The sequence below is a fragment of the Morone saxatilis genome, unplaced genomic scaffold, assembly GCF_004916995.1.
Source record: "Morone saxatilis isolate NCDOM2014 unplaced genomic scaffold, NCSU_SB_2.0 Contig9, whole genome shotgun sequence".
NCBI lineage: Eukaryota > Metazoa > Chordata > Actinopteri > Moronidae > Morone > Morone saxatilis.
Window position 1 is genome coordinate 7,160,290 of NW_023340268.1, and position 17,713 is coordinate 7,178,002.

Below are 17,713 nucleotides of genomic sequence, written 5' to 3' on the forward strand. Positions count from 1 at the left end.
AACTAAAGGCAAACTGAGCAAATTTGTTATTTCAGAAGAGTGTATCAAACTGGTAGCCCTTCGTATGACTCAGTACCCATGAAGTAGCTCTCAGTTTCAAAAAGGTTGGTGACCCCTGATTTAGTCTATGTCCCCACAGAGCTGCGTGCCAGAGGAGAATAATGTTGCACATACTTTGATACCAAGCTTTTAGTTTCTTTTACCAATGACTGGCGATCTCTTATATTCTTATTTAACTGTTGCTTCGAGGGATCTCGTTTGGTTGAACCATTGTATAGCATTTTGTTCCCCTCATCTATTTTCAAAGAGGCCTTTCTACAACCTAAAAGCATGAAAGAATGAAGCTACAAGGATTAATCTTTCCTTTATGTCCTTGATGATGTTGCACTCGAAACAAAACACCTTGACAATCACTGAATGAAGTGTTGGCCTGAATGTTGTAATTCCGGACATTGTTGGACACAACCACTCACCAGCACATCCACGTAGAGGACCCAGCAGTGTTCACCTGCACTGATGCAGAGACTCTTCAGGTCTACACTGTGTTTGTTGTTGAAGACTTTGTAGAGAGTGTTACTCAGCTCCGTCCCCAGCTCCTCGCCTCCTCTGCCCTCAAACTCAGGGGTTGCATTGGCCGAACTGGTGATGGAAGGTGAAACACAATTATATTGTGAGGTAAACAAAATATGCATCAGTTTTATTCTTACTTGAGTTAGTGGGAGAGGGGTAAGGAAGAGAAAGTAGGTAAAGCAGTGAGAGTGGCTTACCCTATCTCCACACACTGTTGAATATTTATGGTAAAAATTGTCTCTGCCATGATACAACAGTACCTCCTAGTGGCAGGGTATCCATCAAAGCACAACCCCAAACTCTGAGTTTATATTTTCATGAGTTTTCAACAGCGTTCCTGTTGAAAACATTTTTGTCTGAATAACTTTCACATTTGATTTAAATTCAAAATATGTAATTTTGTTGAGTTGTTGTTTTTAAAAAGTGAATGCTTACAAATGGTACCTCATTGTTTAATATTAAAATATTGCACAGCTACTTTTTGGTTTAACTTTGACCGACCACATTTACATTTAGTTTTGTGTGAAATCTTTTAATGGATCATTATTAGTGTTTTAGATAATTGGGCTTAACTACGTTTGTTTGAAACTGTGTTGCTATTATACAATCTATTCTGATGTCTCTATTATGAAGATGTGACGGATGTGGAATATGAAAATATATATCAGGAGACAATATAAATTTGTCCACTATTAGATATTTTGCTATATCGTTTATACCGTCTTAGTTATCCCTTTAAAATCTCTGCAATAGGCCACTGAGGGCGATGTTGTGATTGTTGAAATATCTCGATCTGACTCATATTCAGTTTGCAGGATTGGCCAGAAATAGACATTGAAGGCTGCATCTGAAATCACTCATTTACAACACCCTATATATTTAACACTCAACAGTGTTACTCTACAGTGAACAGAGGACAATTATAGACCACAACTTAAAATGCAACACATTGCATTGTGGGATTGTTATCAGAAAGAAGCACAAGCCAGGGACACTAACTTTTCCATTCCATTGTGCAATCTTTGAGCACTGACATAAATAGACACTATATAGTAAATAAGGAGTGATTTTAGACACAGCCCATGCCAATTTTTGCCCAATAACATTCAGAATACCTTGATATGTAGTGATACTATGACATAAAACTACATGTAACATAAGATTTATTTCCATATCCATACCCTTGAATATGCATCATACCTACCAATCCACAAAGAACTCCAAGTATCCTTCATTTGGCACCATGGGCCTTGGTTTTCCAATTTCAGCCTTAATCCCAACTAGAACTGCTGTGTGGCCCTGAAAGAGAGACGAAACACATCAGAAAATAATAATAGGTAGTAATTCAATCGTCCTCCCAAAGAAATAGCATTCAATTCAGAAAACAGACATTAGATAGGCTCAGATATAACTAATAATGTAAATCTTCAATTAAAAGCAGGTTTCCTTTACCAGCCTGATGTGGCTACACGTTTTGACAAATAAAGGTCTCGATTACAGGCCTGGTCTGGATTTTATAGGAATTCCTTGGATGCATAAAACCACCTCTCCACTCTCTCCCTCTTGGTCTCTTGGAGTCTTAACCTGTCCTAGCAGGCAAAGAAGCCAGCTAAAGTCAGCGAATAAAGTTTATTTTAGTTCATTTTACAGAAACCATCAGTGCCGAACTATCAAATGATCAAATGATCAAATGAAGGATTCCTAAACGAGGTGTTATTCGATAGAAGTAATATTCACACTGGTTTTATAGAACTTACTATCTTTGCTGAACAAGAGTTTTGTGCAAAATGAATTAAAGGCCTGTCCCAAATAAAGGCAGGTTGAGTTCAGTGATTGAAGCAAATAAAACCCTGAGTTTTACTGTAAGAAGGAGTGCAGTTTGGCACAAATGAGAAGTGTTCATGGCATCTTCTTACTTAAACAGAAAACGAGCCAACACGTGGGACTTGTGTTACACATACTGCACATTTACCAGTGTGACTTTGGCCGAGCCGTCTGTGTTGGACACCACATCAGTCTCTATTTCCATGTGTCTGTAGTCCTCACAGCCTCTTCCATCCACCCGTAAGTCATCCTGGCGACCAGAAAACCAACATGTCAACAACACAGCAGTCTCTGAGTTACAACCGGCTGTCGAGGCATTTGTCGATGTTTCTTATAATAAAGTTTCCAACTCACCCGAATACCGTGTAAAATGTACACTTTCTCTGCCTCGCTAACTTGTACTGTTGCCATAATGCACTAGCAGGTAGTGTGTGTGTCGCTTTCATTTAACGTCATCAAAAGAAGACAAAGTCTCTGGTGCTCGTTTTGCTCACCTGGACGCTCCGGTGGTTTGAGTTTCTCACGATCCTGCGGGAGGTGGAAGACCCCGCCCAACCGGTGCGGCCAGTGTCTAAAAACCATCGGTGAATTCTTAAAAGTATTTTATCCAGAAACAACTTCGAGACACTTTTTTAAAAAAGATTTCACTCTGTTGCTTAATTTAGCAAAATTTAACTTATTCTGGTGTAAACTCTTAATAAAACCTCACCTGTCAAAGATGTTTTTAAGGTTTTTTATATGCATGTAGCCTCTATTTAAGTAAAGAATATATCAGTTTGGTCTGTTTGATGTTTACAAAGCACAAAGATTTCTCTGTCACAGACTTTGGGACAGATTTAATAATAGTTTTCATATTTCCTCTGCAGCCAATGCTTGATCTGGTTTAATGAATCACCCTGAGTCTGGACTTTCAGGCAGATGTGGCTGCATGCGGGGCCCTTATGAGCCAGTGGAACTGATCTTTGTCATGATGAATGGACACTTTTAAACACAGAACTGAACAACTGAACACCATTTTTTGTGTACTTCTGTTTTAAAAACAAGTCTGGAGGATCAAAAATATGTTTAATTATTTTTTTAAGTAGAGACCTTTATGAAAATACAAAAAGTTAGGTTTTAACTTTCTTTAAGGATTTTGGAAATGCCTTAAAAACAGCAGCAAACTAGACTGGACGGATTATAGCCAGGCAAAGCAGACACCCAAATACAACCACCTGAATGTCTGCTAATTTAACTATTTGTAACTTTATTTTGGGAATATAGAAGGTTTGGTTACTACCATTGACAGTATGGTTACTACAGGCAAGGAAGGAAACTATCCAGGGACCCCCAGAGCTAGAGGGCCCCCTTAAAGCTACAATACTTACTTAACTTAGGATATGAACAGAATCCACCCCGTATCATGTTGAGCTATTTCAGAAGGACAAAGTAATTATTAATTATCCCAAATGGAGGCAGGATTTTGCCTCACATCACTATTTGATGCTTCGAAGGGGAGTTCGAAGTTCCAATCTGCAACTACGCTGCAAGATGCTACTCTAATCCTACACAGTGGACCTTTAAAAAAAACTTAAAAGATTTGGACAGGGGCAGATCTTGAGGGGGTGGCATCTACCTGGCCACCCCTGTTTGGCGTCAAATGCTGCCAAATTTAACTATTTTAATTAATTTTTTTAATTTTTCTAATCTGTTACGGCCACATTTTAGACTAAATGACAGCCTTAAGTTCATCGAAAGAAGACGTGTATTTGGAAAAAAAAATGCCACCTTTGGATATTTCTATTAAATGCTTTACTAATGTGCCACAATAATATAATGTTTTTAAGTTCAAATATCTTAATTTGGGCGGTTTTCTCCAAGCAAAAACCTGGCTTATAATATGAATTGTTTTCCCGATTAAAGATGAGCCCCTCTAGCTGCCACCCCTCACCTGTAAGCGAGCTCCGCCTGCCGCCTGGAACAGACTGCGCTCCAGGGCAGCCAACCAAAACCAAACGTAAACAGGGAGAGCAGTATCGGACTTCCCTGGTTGGCTGCTAACGTTTGTGTTGTCCCGCATAAGCTTTCCTGGATCCTACCAAGAAGAAAAAAAAAAAAAAAAAAAAGGAAGCACCCGAAGTTAGTTTAGACCAACCGGCCTGTTTTTAAGGATGCGTCGCCCAGCTGCCTCCTCCTACCAGCTGGCAGTCCGCCATAACAACGCGAATTAACACCTCGATCCGAAACCGAGGCCGGGGCGGGTGGAAGTGGGAGCAGGTCGGCGGAGGCCTGGCTGAGAGACTGGCTGCCCGCACATCAGTGAGGTTAGCTGGGTATTGCGCTAACAGACGGAGCGGGCAGGAAGGAGACTCCACTCTTTGGAAGGCTGTTTTTTTTTTTTTTTTTTTTTTTTTTAAACTTCTAAAGGCTCTAAACTGCATTTAGGACCTCTAGAAACTTTTGCGACAAACCGGGAGAGTGCGAGGTATGTTTTTTTTATTTATTTATTTTTAAAGAAGCGGTTGTGTTACTCTTGAAATGTGTGTTAACTACAGTGTATGAGTGTTTTATCAGCTACCAACTAAAGGACGATCCAGATATCCTGCTCCAGCTGCCACAGTTACTTCCTGGTCGGGTTTATTGTGTTAGAACTTTCTGGAAGTTCATTCATTATCATCCAATAATGGCACACATAACTGTACAGGCCCTATTGGGCATTGCAAGAGGGTTTCATTTTGTGGCTCACCCATCTTCAGGGAGGTCAGAAGTCAGTTTTAGAGTCCTGATCAGAGAGTTTAATTTCTATCACCTATTAAGCTTTACAACATATTTGAATTGAATGCATTCACCACTAAATCACAGCAGCCAAGCTCAAAAAGAGAGTATACAGCCAACATTGTCATCCATGCATTCATTATAGTACCACGTTAGAGGTACAATTATTAAAAAGTAAAGCATCTAGCACATTAAAGAGTCAGATATTTAACTCTGGAGACCAAATTTGAGTTATAAATGAATGAATTTTGGATTTTTTTTTTGTCGTCAAACACATCTTCAATGGGATGTTCTTGTTGCTTTGCTGGTCTGAGAGTCATTTTTCAAACCACAAAGACCAAAAACAAACCTTCACTGGTTACTGAATGAAATGTGAGTATTAAAGCTTTTGTTTTTTTATGTATGATCACACACATCCTTTTATGTGCTGGACAAAAAAAGAAGAAGTCACTTTGGGCTTGTTGGCATGTTACTGATTAGATAATGAATCGAGGAAACAATTAGACGAACCATTGATAAAGGAAGTCATGATTAGTTGCTACGCTTCTCACTAAAACTATTTAACATTTGGATTTTTTGTTTGAAAAATGACTTTTAAAACACTAATACATTAACATCAATCACAATTTTCTTTATTTTGAAAGCCAGCTGTTACCAAAACTGGTGCCTCTGTAGTATTTAGACACAGTCACAGATTTAGATAGCTGTGATAGGAAAAGCTGTTTAACAGATTCCCTCCATAGAGTGCTATTTACACCCAGGGGCAGGTGTGTAGGGGTAGCATGGGAGAGCAGTGACCACCCCTAGAAAAATGCCATCCCAGCTGTAACCCCAGTTTGGTCTCAAATGCTGTTAATTCATTTGGAATCATTTGGAGAAAAAAAACGTGTTGAAAATTAAAAATTAAAATCACACAAATAATTTAATGATCTGTTATGGTCACCTTTTAGACTAACTGATTAATCAATGAAAGACGAAGACTGAAGATTTGGAAATAGAACAGTTTATTGGTTTCTAGTGCGACTTTTACACATTTATATTCAATGTTTTACTAATGGGCCACAATAATGTAATAATGTTTTTGAGCTTAAATCTTAATTTGGAGCTTTTCTCCGCAAATACTGAAATATGTGATTGTTTGCGATTAAATCAGCATTTATTGCTTATATGCCACCCTCTTACCACTCATGAATATTCTATAGATCCGCCCCTGTTTACACCTCGCCTGTCAATAATTACCTCGTTGATACTTTTGTTAATCCTCTAGTTTCACCGAATCTGGTGGGTGACAGATTTTTGAACACCAAAATCAAGCTCCAAAAATGTGTTACTACAACTATCCAAATGATTGTTATATCTCTGATATGCAGCACCCTTCTGCCAGCCACTGACAGGTAAATGTTCAGATTTACCCTCCACTCAATAGTCATTATTTAGTGTCTAAAATTCATATTTTACCAGCATTTGTCTGCTGGCTGGTGATGCATGTAATTCTTTAAATCTAATGCACTCACCCTGCTCTTGCTGAAGATGTCATATAGCAACACAGAGAGATATGAACTCTAGTCAAACTTTTGTTTTGTATGTTGCCAAATGAGCTTATCAGTAAAGTGAAATCATATTAGAGTAATGATGAACTCCAGCAGGGGGTCAAACCTATCTGCATCTCATCTCTCTTTATGCGTCTCATCCTTTCTGCCACCAGTCAGTGCTGTCAGTTACTTTCAGATGCATTCTAGCAGCAGGGTATCAAACATCCCCATAAATCATTAATTGAATATCTGACTGTGAATAGCACACGTTTGGAGTTAGTGAGTCATTTCTACAGTATAAATCTGGCATTTTCACATACTGTATCTACTCTAGCAGCAGTCTATCGAGGATCTTGCAGGCTTTTTTTGAGGGGGGGGATTGTTGCAGCCTAAAATGCCTGATTTCACAGCACAGCAGCTTTTCCCAAAAATAGCGACGCATATTTTGATATTTTTAGGCTTTTTTCTCCACAATGAAATTGCAGAAGAAAGTGAAAACCGCGCTGTTCGGAGGATAAATGTCGCACATGTCTGCATCTGCACAGCTAGAAACAAGGAAGTGAGTTTGGTGACATGTTTTATGCAGGAAACTACAGTGATTGGTCAAATTTGCGGGAAAAAGTTGTGATGATATGACAAAGGTCGTGGGGAATTCATGGGGATTGGTTTAACTTGCGTTGATTGTTGCGATTGCAACTTCCTGGAGAGACCATTAGTAGTGCAGAGGCTTAATGGTAATGGCAAAGAATAGAGCAGCTCTTCTTAACTGTACTGGGGCTGTTGTGTAAAGTGTTTACAATCAGTCAGTTGTTTTCATTGTAAAAAATAGCTATTCACTGAGAGAAATCTATAGACTCATTCTCCAGTCCACATGAAAAAAGAAACAATTGACTCAGTTGTTAATGAACTCTGGTTTTGCAGTTGGTTTCACTGCAGGTCATTCATTACTTTATTGTCAGAAGTCCTATCTGAAACTTCACAGTTTTTAGGGCTTCTTTGTTTCTAATGGAGTTAAAAAAGTCCACATAACAATGAATATACCAGCTGCTATCAAGTGTCCTGTATCACTGGAACAAGTTCTTCTGGAAATGCACAGCTCCCATCAGCTGAATCAGATCAGATCTATACTGGTAAACGGTCACATGAATTACCAACAGGTAAAACAAAACCAACAAGTACTTTTCTATAATAAGATCTATTAAATGAAATGATTTAACAAAAAAAAAAACAGCTTGATCCGATTTCCTATCCAACATTTTCTTTGTTCTGAGGGTGTCTACATTTTCACAGTGGGATTGTGCACAAAAATTGTGCTTCACAATGTAATTATCCCTAATTGTCTCCAAGATATTAATTAAACTCCCCTTTAAAGATGCTAAAGTATCTATAACATGTACATGTTGTAACTCATCAAGGTGGAGCTAAGTTTAATTACAATATACTGTTGGTTTATACTTACACTTAACTTACTTAACAAAGCATCATATTTTATAAATCATCTATTTTCCTAATCTGCATTGTATCTACAAACTGTACTGGACATACGTTTATTTCTAGAGCAAGTTTTAATACACAAAGACAATTTAAAGTGCTTTTTAACACATTAAAATGCATTTTAAATAAATAAATATTGGATAATGAAATATCCAGTTCAGTCACATTTAGGGAATGTAAACCTGCATTTAAAGATTTAAAGCAGCTAAAAAGTTATCACACTGCTATAAATGACCTGAGAGGTTTTATATGGTAAAATACAGCCACAAATGTTTTCTGGTGTTAAATCATTAATTTATAGACAAGCACCAATAACTCAGTGACATGGGTTTAATGTGTTTAGCTTTCTTTGACTTTACTTTCCATTATAAGGCCGCCTGAAAGTTATTTGTAGTCAAATAAAAGTATAGAGAAGCATACAATGGAAATACTAAAGTACAAGCACCTCAAAATTGCACTAATAGTACAGCATGTGTGCAAACATATTTACTTGTACTGTTTACCGCCACTAGAGTCAACACAGATAATACAGTAATCCTCAACTTGCAGTGAAAATGCTCCGCAGACACACTAGACCTACAACGTGACCTCCCACAATGCCTGACTCCCGTTGTGTGATGACAAGCGTGGTGAAAAGGTTTGGGGGGGGGGACGGCATCAGGAGTGGGGTTGGTCATACTGTATTTTATAAAGGTCATTTCAACCACAAAGTAGATTTTTATCGAGACAATGCCCTCGTCTGACAGTTGTTTTCAGGGTTGGACTTCTGGAATGATTTGAAGATGGGTCAGGTTGTTGAGAAGTAACCCCTGTAGAAATGTACAGCTTCCCTCAATTAACTCTTTGCCTTACCTAAATGATTTCAGCCTGGGAGTGCCATCTGAACAAAGTAAAAATACTTTACTTACAATTACGAAGCTGTGGCTCATCCTCGTGGTTTTATTTAAGTAATGCATAACTCACAACTTAGTAATAATTTACATTATAATTAGTTTCAACTTGCACACAGCTGATGCAACAGGCTGGAGGTGGGTGTGGTGCTGTGTGGAGAAAGATAGGCTACCAAGGAAGGAAAGGGTTCTGGCGAGTGACTCGGGCTGTAATGGGCCGTGAGATGTTTTAGTTTAATCCAGAGAAGTCGTTCATTACTTGCCTTGGAACGCCGGCATATCGTTTTCATTCTGATTAAATTCCTCTCCTCTGGGGAAGCATGTTTAACTGTCGGGCCAAGCACTAATTAATGCGGACATAAAAGTGAAATTAAGCCGTCGGTCAGTTAAGCCTAATATATAGATTGAATCCTCAGGAATGGCCGAGCAATTTGATTGCACTCATTATAAGCTTAGGTTTTTAGTGAAGAGATCCAGCCATCCTCTGGGAGTTTTATCCCAGTCTGAGTTATCTACATAAAATAGTCAGGACTATTTTTAGTTTTCTGACATTTTATCTCCTTTGAAGTCACATCATCTTTGTCTACACACACTCAGACCTGCTCGATTGCTTATTCATGAGCCCCGTCTCCAAACAGAGCCGGACACAAAGGCCCGGTGCAGCTCAGGACAACTGGGTAGGCTGTTTTTGTTGAAGCATTGTTCCAACCAAATAGTGAAATATAGTTTCTAATTCCAACCACAGCCTCTTCATTTTGCTGTGAGACGAGTCCGCCTGGATTGTTTGGCCCTGTTGGGATTGGACCAGTCAGTGTTTGTTTCTCCTTAAGCTAATGCTTCCCCCTGAGTATTGTCCTCAACCTCATTTGCTGATTCACTGTCTTATTAGTCGCTATTTTTCTTGATATTCCTCAAGGACGTAGAGCACTTATTGGATGGTTTAATTGTTGTGGGACAGACTTCTTGCACTGTGATATTGTTGACAGTGACACTTAATATATTTTCTTCATTTTTAGCCTGCTGTGTAGTCACATTAACGTAGCAAGCATATATCCATGATTAGTTACAAGCTAAAATGTGATGGTAAAATGAATGGATGAATGCCTTTTTTAGTCAAAAATACCAAACATTTGGGGAGCCCTGGTAGCTCCCCTGGTAGAGCTGGCACCCCACGTGCCAAGGCTGAGTCCTTGCTGCATGGACGTGGATTCTAATCCAACCTGTGGCCCTTTGCTATGTGTCATTCCCTCTCCATTGTTGTCACGTAGCACTGTATAAAACTGACATTTTTCACAATTTTCTGCCATTTTATAGAGCAAACAATCAAGAAAATAATCATCAGATAAACTGATAGTGAAAATAATTGTTGGTTGCAGCCTTACACTAATACCGTCCCTCACTGACACGTACTCTCTCCAAATCCTTCGCCTAATTCTCTAATTCCTCTCCTCTTTCATTTTCTTCCCGTTTCTCTGCTCCCCCTCTTCCCCTCCATCTGTCTCCCATCACTCCTTGCAGTATGTGGTTGGAGCCACGGGCGCTGTAGGATGAAGAGCCCGGCGCACCGCACCAGGGACATCGAACGGCAAGCTGGCTACCTGAAGCCCGAGCACTGCGCCCCTCCCCCGCCCCGCACTGGCTCCGACACCATGTGGTTCATCCGTGACGGCTGCGGCATCGTGTGCGGCATCATTACCTGGTTCCTGATCTTCTACGCCGAGTTTGTGGTGGTGTTTGTCATGCTGCTGCCGGCCAAGAGCGTGATATACAGCCTCTTCAATGGGGTGATCTTCAACGGCCTCGCTTTCCTCGCCCTCGCGTCACACGCCAAGGCGATGTGCACAGACCCGGTCAGTCAGACTCTGATTAGCAGATTGGGTGTGTTGGGGTTAGTTAGTAGACCTCTTTTGGTTCTGTCTCTATGGCTCCTACAGTTCAGGATTAGTGGAAATATCATGAAGATGTGACAGGTGTTGAGGTCTGTACCAAACAAACATGTTTTCTTACATCTGCAGAACAGGATTTGTTGGCCAGGTTATCTCTGCAGCACTACTTCATGATAATGCTGTTTGGGCACACATTTTACCTTTATCAAAAAATTGCAGCTTCTGCAATTTGCTTCTGCACATGTTGAAATTTCGATAATATTTCGACAAATTGTGCAGCCCTACTAAATACTGTAAATAAACATGCCACCCAAGATACACTTAAATTAAGATACTGGTAATGCATGGACCACCTTTAATATTTCACATGGTCCACATCCTCAAAATAATTCTGTTTAACCAAATGATCACAGTGTAGCTGACAGCAAACCTCAGGCAGGGTTTTCTTTGCAGCATAAAAACACTGGTTGCTTTCTGGGACTCTTTTCTTTGCTTTGGCACCATTCCAGTATCAGTTGCAGCCCACAGCTCATTTTTGACTCGGGGGCCACCTAGCGGCTTAATCCTGCCCTGATTCTAATTGTTTTATTTTTGTGTTTTGTTCTAGTTTTAAACTTCAGTGATAAAGCCAAATCATATGTTTCTGTTTGAGTTCATTTTGCTGTGAGGGTGAATTTATATCTTAAGAGTTCCAGCAGCTACATTAATGACAAGGAAACAATGTAAAACATCTGCAGGAACAGGAACTACAACTGAATTCCTTGTCAACTCATCTTTTTTTCCTCTCTCTCTCTCTCAGGGAGCCGTGCCTAAAGGGAACGCTACCAAAGAATTTATCGAGAGCCTGCAGCTCAAACCGGGACAGGTGGTGTACAAGTGTCCCAAGTGCTGCAGCATCAAGCCCGACAGAGCTCACCACTGCAGGTACAGCACTGCGTGTGAATGTGTAAATTGGAGGAAAGATTACAGTTCCCGCTGCCAACTCTGCAGATTTTTAGATGTAGGTCTGGGCGGGTAGCTGCTGAAGTCTGCACCTTACGGAGGAAAGTCCTGTTTGTTCCTGCACCAGGTTCTCCTGCCTCACCTGTGTGTGTTTTTTATGGTGTTTTTATTTTATTTTAGAGTAACTGTGTAGAATTTCCCTGCAGACTTTGCAGCTTGGTAATAAGGAGTTCCCTGTGTGGCTGTGTGGTTTCTCTGGGATCTCGAGGCACGAAAAGCACAAAAACACTGCAGAGTAATTGAATTGTAAAGCCAGTGAGTCATTCTGTCTCAGAGGCAAAATGGGTGTCAGTTTGAATGAAACAGATTTTCTTTGCTGAATATTATGAGTCATCCTTGTGGGTGGTTCAGATGATACACTGTGATGATACACTTATCTCTAATGACTTGTAAGGGTAATATATTACACACAGGATTGCAGCTTTTTAAATATAGATTTGCCTCTGAAAGTTGGTAAACAAGGCACACGGATAGATTGAGAATGACTTTCTGATTTGTCAGATGATAGATTGTGAGTTGTCAGACAAGCTGCACTTCTCTGAGATAAATAACACATCACACACACACACACATACACACACAACCAGCCAACATGACTGAGAGCAGTCTGTTTTTCTCACATTAGTCAGTGTCAACATGTGAGTGAATTACTCTGCTAAAAGTGAGAGTAAAGAATTTGTTTGTGGCTTTTTTAAAATTTTTAATTTACTTTGGCAATCATTAAATAAACCTCAAAGTATCCTCAAAAGGTCAGTTTGCTTGTAATACTTTTAATCTTTATTATGCACCTTTGTGTCCACAGTGTGTGTAAACGCTGCATCAAAAAGATGGACCACCACTGTCCCTGGGTGAACAACTGTGTCGGAGAGAACAACCAGAAATACTTTGTGCTCTTCACGGTGAGTCTGTAAACACCGGAGATGCTCAAATACCTTTGTGCAATTACATTGATCACGTTGTGCTGTCACCTCAGCACTACAGCACTGCATAACAGAAGAATAATGTGAGCATGCTAACACTAACTATAGTGCTCCACCTCACGTGTGTACTGGACTCTTACACTATATCTTTACACTTTTGCAACCTTAATTTAAATACATTCAGTATGAAATATAATTTAACAGCTCTGTATGTCCAAAGATTGAAATAATGTCAAATTTAAAAAAGAGCCCCCATTTGTTTTTTCAATTTTGGTGTTATTTTACTGTTAATGAGTATTATCTAAACACTAAGTCTGTCTACAATATCTGCTGCTTTTGTACTGGGACTGATATATACACAGTGTCCAATACTTCTCTATATTTTTTTTATTATTTATTTATTTATTATTTATTATTATTTTTTATTTTTTAAGTTATATTTAATCTCTGTTTTTTCTTACTTCCTTTTTCTTTATCTTATTTTATCTTTATATGACTAGTGCCATTACTGCAGAGCTGACCTGTCTCTTCTTCTACCAGTGACCCTGTGTTTATCTACATGTGACAAATTAAAGCTGAACTTTGTTTTGCTCTTTTTCCCCCAGATGTATATTGCACTAATATCCTTCCATGCGCTAATCTTGGTGGCCTTCCATTTTGTTTTCTGCATTGAAGAAGACTGGGCAAGTGAGTAGTATACTGGACATCCATCTTAATGTGCAAATATAGCAAGAGACTATTTTTTTTGGGGTTGACATTCTTTAAAAAAAAAAAGAGAGTGGAAAGCTGTGCATTTATATCTCTAATGCATTTATTTCAACATTTCTTCGAGATAAAATACATTCTTACCAGTCGTAGCCAGAATTCACCGTTATTTATTTTATTATGTCCTGTTAGAGCTGACTGTTGTTTATGTGCCTCACAGGTAACAAACTTCCTTCTTTTTAACATGACAAATCTTTCTCTCTCTGCCCTCCCTCCTTCTCCAGAGTGCAGTAACTTCTCTCCACCAGCAACTGTCATCCTCCTCATCCTCCTCTGCTTTGAGGGTCTCCTCTTTCTGATCTTCACCGCAGTCATGTTTGGGACCCAGGTCCACTCCATCTGTACCGATGAGACGGTGAGTGAAAACAGCACTTCTGTGTACCTCCTGACAATTGAATTTCAGTTGCACCAGTGAGTGGGGTGTGATGGTTGCATTTGAACAGCTGTTTAGAGTAAAGAGCCTTCGTCAGCTGAAGGGCCTTTAAGCAAGTCACTAAATCCATTCCAGCTTACAAAGGACATTCCCCAGTGAAATGGTACTCTAGCAAACATTTGAAGATAACAGAATTAGAGATATAGTTTATTACATTTATTTGGTAGATATTTTTATCTAAAGTAACTTAGAGTAAGTGCATTCAAACTCCACAAGAGCAAAATAGTTAAACTCTAAAAGAGGGATTTCAAAAGCTGAGATAATATTGGACCTATTTTTCTTGGGCAGTATCCTAAAAGATGGTGCACTTTATCTTAATTTTAGAAATGAGAGAAAGGTTGTTTGGTATTATTCGCAAGGCTCTGTCCTTGTTTACACCACAAAAAAACACATAAATTCTGGGGTGCATTGGTGACCAAGGGAACATTTGAGTTTTGTTGAATGCTCTTAATGTGAAACAGCAGCAGTAGGAAATGTTGGGTTTGCATAAAACAGCTGCCATATGCTGTGAATGGAGTATACAATAAACAATGAGGCTGATATCAGTGAGATACAATTACAAACAGGAACACTAGATTACGTTTTTACCTAATTTTCAGTGAATCTTTCATGTATGTGAAGGCATTTTGAATACAACGTAGGAATGGCGGAGTCCGCCACAAAAAAATTAAGGTAATTGCTGAATGTATATACGTTTGATGGTTATTGCGGAAAAACGCACACCATAAATAGTATCTTTAATGGGGTTTAAATTTATGAAAATCTTGCACCAACCATAAATTCCTCTCTCTTTTGTCATTTCCTATCATCTCTCTGCTGTCGACTCTAATAAAAGCACACAATGCCCAAAATACACGTTATTCATAACACTGTAATTAGGCATCTAGATACCATCTACATAGGGTTCCAGTACTCGGTATCGGCAAGTACCCAAATGTAAGTACTAGTACTTGTATTTGGTCTGTGGCGTTGGTCCATCCATCAGTATAATGATGCACACCATATACACTGCAGCATCAGGGATAGAGTTAAGTTAACCAAATACACATGCAGCTCTTACTATAGTTATACAGCAGTTCTGACTTCCTAAAATAAATAATAAAATCATACTCTGTTGTTCCCTAAATCCGAGCACAAATGTAAGTGGGAGAATGTAATTCACTTATATCCTCCAGGTAGGCTGAGATTAGTGCATTTTCTCATAACGTGCCCGCCCAAACCACCCACGGCAGTGACTCACAGCGTTATAATATTCACTACAAAGATCATCTATTTCAGTCAATTTCAATCTAATGAGCCTCTGCACTGTTAATGCATCATCATCTATGTATGTGTGCTGTTCTTAGACATCAGGAAATGTTGACAGTGAGTCACCTAACCCTGATTAAGAACTCTGAGAGAACAACAAAATAATGCAACACGCTTAATTTTTAATCCCTAGTGCTGTGTTATTTTCTGCTGGTACATTCAATTTTTATTACACAGTTATATGTTCTTTTATGTATCGTCTTTAATCATGAATCAGTAGTTGATGTCACATCTCCTCCTGTGTGTTACATCTTGTCCCCGCAGGGTATCGAACAGCTTAAGAAGGAGGAGAGAAGATGGGCCAAAAAGTCAAAATGGCTGAATATGAAGGTGGTGTTTGGCCATCCGTTCTCTATATCCTGGCTGAGCCCCTTTGCAACTCCTGACCACGGCAAGGCAGACGTGTACCAGTACATTGTGTGAAAGCTGGAAGCCTAGCTGAGCTCTGCTTCTGTAGACTTGGACTGATCAATCTTGGTCTGCCCTCCTATTGGCGGGACCTCAACGAGCATGAACTCCTCTTAACCACTTCTACATATTCTTTCCTTTATGGATACTTCATTTATTGATATTTCAGGGTGTTTTGCTGTAAGCTATTACGTTGTCAAAGTATGTTTATTTTTTAAAAACCTTCTTCATTTTATTGTTTCCCTCTTGGTGCTGAATGAGATTAATGAGCTGTAGCTGTACAAAAAAAAAACCTCTACAACTTGACAAGAAGCACTTAATAAGAGTTGGCAATACCAAGAGACTAAGTTCTGCCTTCTCCGGGGGAAAAAAACCTGCAGTATGTCTGATCATTTCCTGCTTCCAAGACTAAACAATGTGAAACTGAAGTCCAGAAAGTTTTTGCTCAAAGAAGTGCAGTTCGGTGCCAAGGTGGGACACCGGGTTTTGTCTTCCTGTAAACATTGTCGTGATCCTGTCACTTCTTTATTCGCTGTATTTCTGTCGTTGCAATAGTCTTTTGCTGAGATGATTTGCCTTAGAACAGTGCATTAGTGAACGGCATCTCCTTATTTTTTTAAAGACATTTCTATTATTTTGCCTTAATGTGACAGCTGAGACAGGATCACATTTGGTTATATACTATTTTAATTGCGTTTGTTGTATCCTTCTCTGATGCCAGATCACTGTGAAGGACATCCATTCAAGGCTGTAGGACAGAGAGCAGCAATAGCCTCACAGTGGCCAGTTGAAGTTATAATCCTTAAGATATGAGTCCAGGTGGGTTCGGCGAAACCTGTGGTTACCATGGTAACAGCAAATGTGATTTTGATATTACAGCAAACACTTGTTGAGCAGCTACTTTGTCAGAAATGTAACAGAAGAAAAACTGGAGTTTAATCTTCAATTTTCCATCATGTTTTCCCAGCAATGTGCGTTCCCACCTACTACCGTTATGCGCATATTAGGAGATTCATTGAGATAAAACGTTGGTGGAGCTAACTCTTAGTTAGGAGAGGAAGAGGATGCAACGAGAAGACGTACATTTTTAAAGTTTTCTTGTTTCCACTCGGGTGTTTTTAAGGCACAAATTGAAAGTGTGCACAAAAACAAGTGGCTGGAAACACACTTAGTGAAGCTGATATAAGTGAGATAAAAGCCAAAACAGGCAATATCTTAACAAATCTTAAGGTATATAATTTAAAAATCCCACATCTCACGCAGGTTAAGAATGTCTCGTTTCTCGGCTTGTACCTAAAGTCCTCCAGTTTGACCAGTGTCCTTCTTCTGATCATTCGACACCTCTTTGTGTAGTAAATTAAGCTGACCTTTTTTTTGCATGAAAATTATTTCCATCACAGTCACCAGCTCAGATGGACAGTCAGGGAAAAAAGCAATACACATTGCTCTCTGAATGCACTGACCCTAAGTGTAATTCACTCGCTCTCAATTGATGGAATTTGCTTGTGGATAATCCAGTTTGTCATAGATTGTAGTTGTGAGCCCGACCGGAGGGAAAAAAGCCTTACAGGATAAAACGTTGATTCAACTTTAGGTCAATGGAAAATGTTCACCGAGGCCTGAAAGACCACAGTAGAAATGCACATTTTAATTGTCACAGTTGTGGACAGCACTGGGCCACCCAGTGGGAAGAGATTATACATTTTACCTTCGGTGATGAGAACTTGATGCAGATAGGAAATAGGCCCCTTCAAAGCATTTAACACACAAAATGCCTTTGCCCAAATGTGTTCGAAAGCCTTACTGAAATTATGAAACATGCTTTTGAGGGTGATGAAAGGACATATTTGAACATACATGTTGCCAAATTGAATGCTTAATGAAGGGATTAATAAAACCATTTCAAGAGTAGAGCATAGTCAAGAAT

At 39.3% G+C, this 17,713-nt stretch overlaps 2 protein-coding genes across 2 annotated transcripts in view; one reads left to right on the top strand and one right to left on the bottom strand.

Moving 5' to 3' along the window:
* Positions 1-2,869, bottom strand: part of exosc7 (exosome component 7) — a 4,385-nt gene extending 1,516 nt beyond the window's left edge. The window contains exons 1-4 of the mRNA XM_035681331.1: positions 2,749-2,869; positions 2,543-2,644; positions 1,775-1,869; positions 474-639 (exon numbers count right to left, since the gene is read on the bottom strand). Of these exons, the coding sequence (XP_035537224.1) occupies positions 474-639; positions 1,775-1,869; positions 2,543-2,644; positions 2,749-2,805 (420 nt within the window). The 5' untranslated portion in view covers positions 2,806-2,869. The remainder of the gene's footprint in view (positions 1-473; positions 640-1,774; positions 1,870-2,542; positions 2,645-2,748) is intronic.
* A 1,854-nt stretch (positions 2,870-4,723) lies between these two features.
* The window catches only part of zdhhc3b (zinc finger DHHC-type palmitoyltransferase 3b), a gene marked incomplete in the record, with an annotated part of 13,278 nt that continues 288 nt past the window's right edge, over positions 4,724-17,713 (top strand). The window contains 7 exon segments of the mRNA XM_035681007.1: positions 4,724-4,858; positions 10,583-10,914; positions 11,750-11,874; positions 12,755-12,851; positions 13,478-13,559; positions 13,862-13,992; positions 15,643-17,713. Coding sequence (XP_035536900.1) covers positions 10,612-10,914; positions 11,750-11,874; positions 12,755-12,851; positions 13,478-13,559; positions 13,862-13,992; positions 15,643-15,801 — 897 coding nt within the window.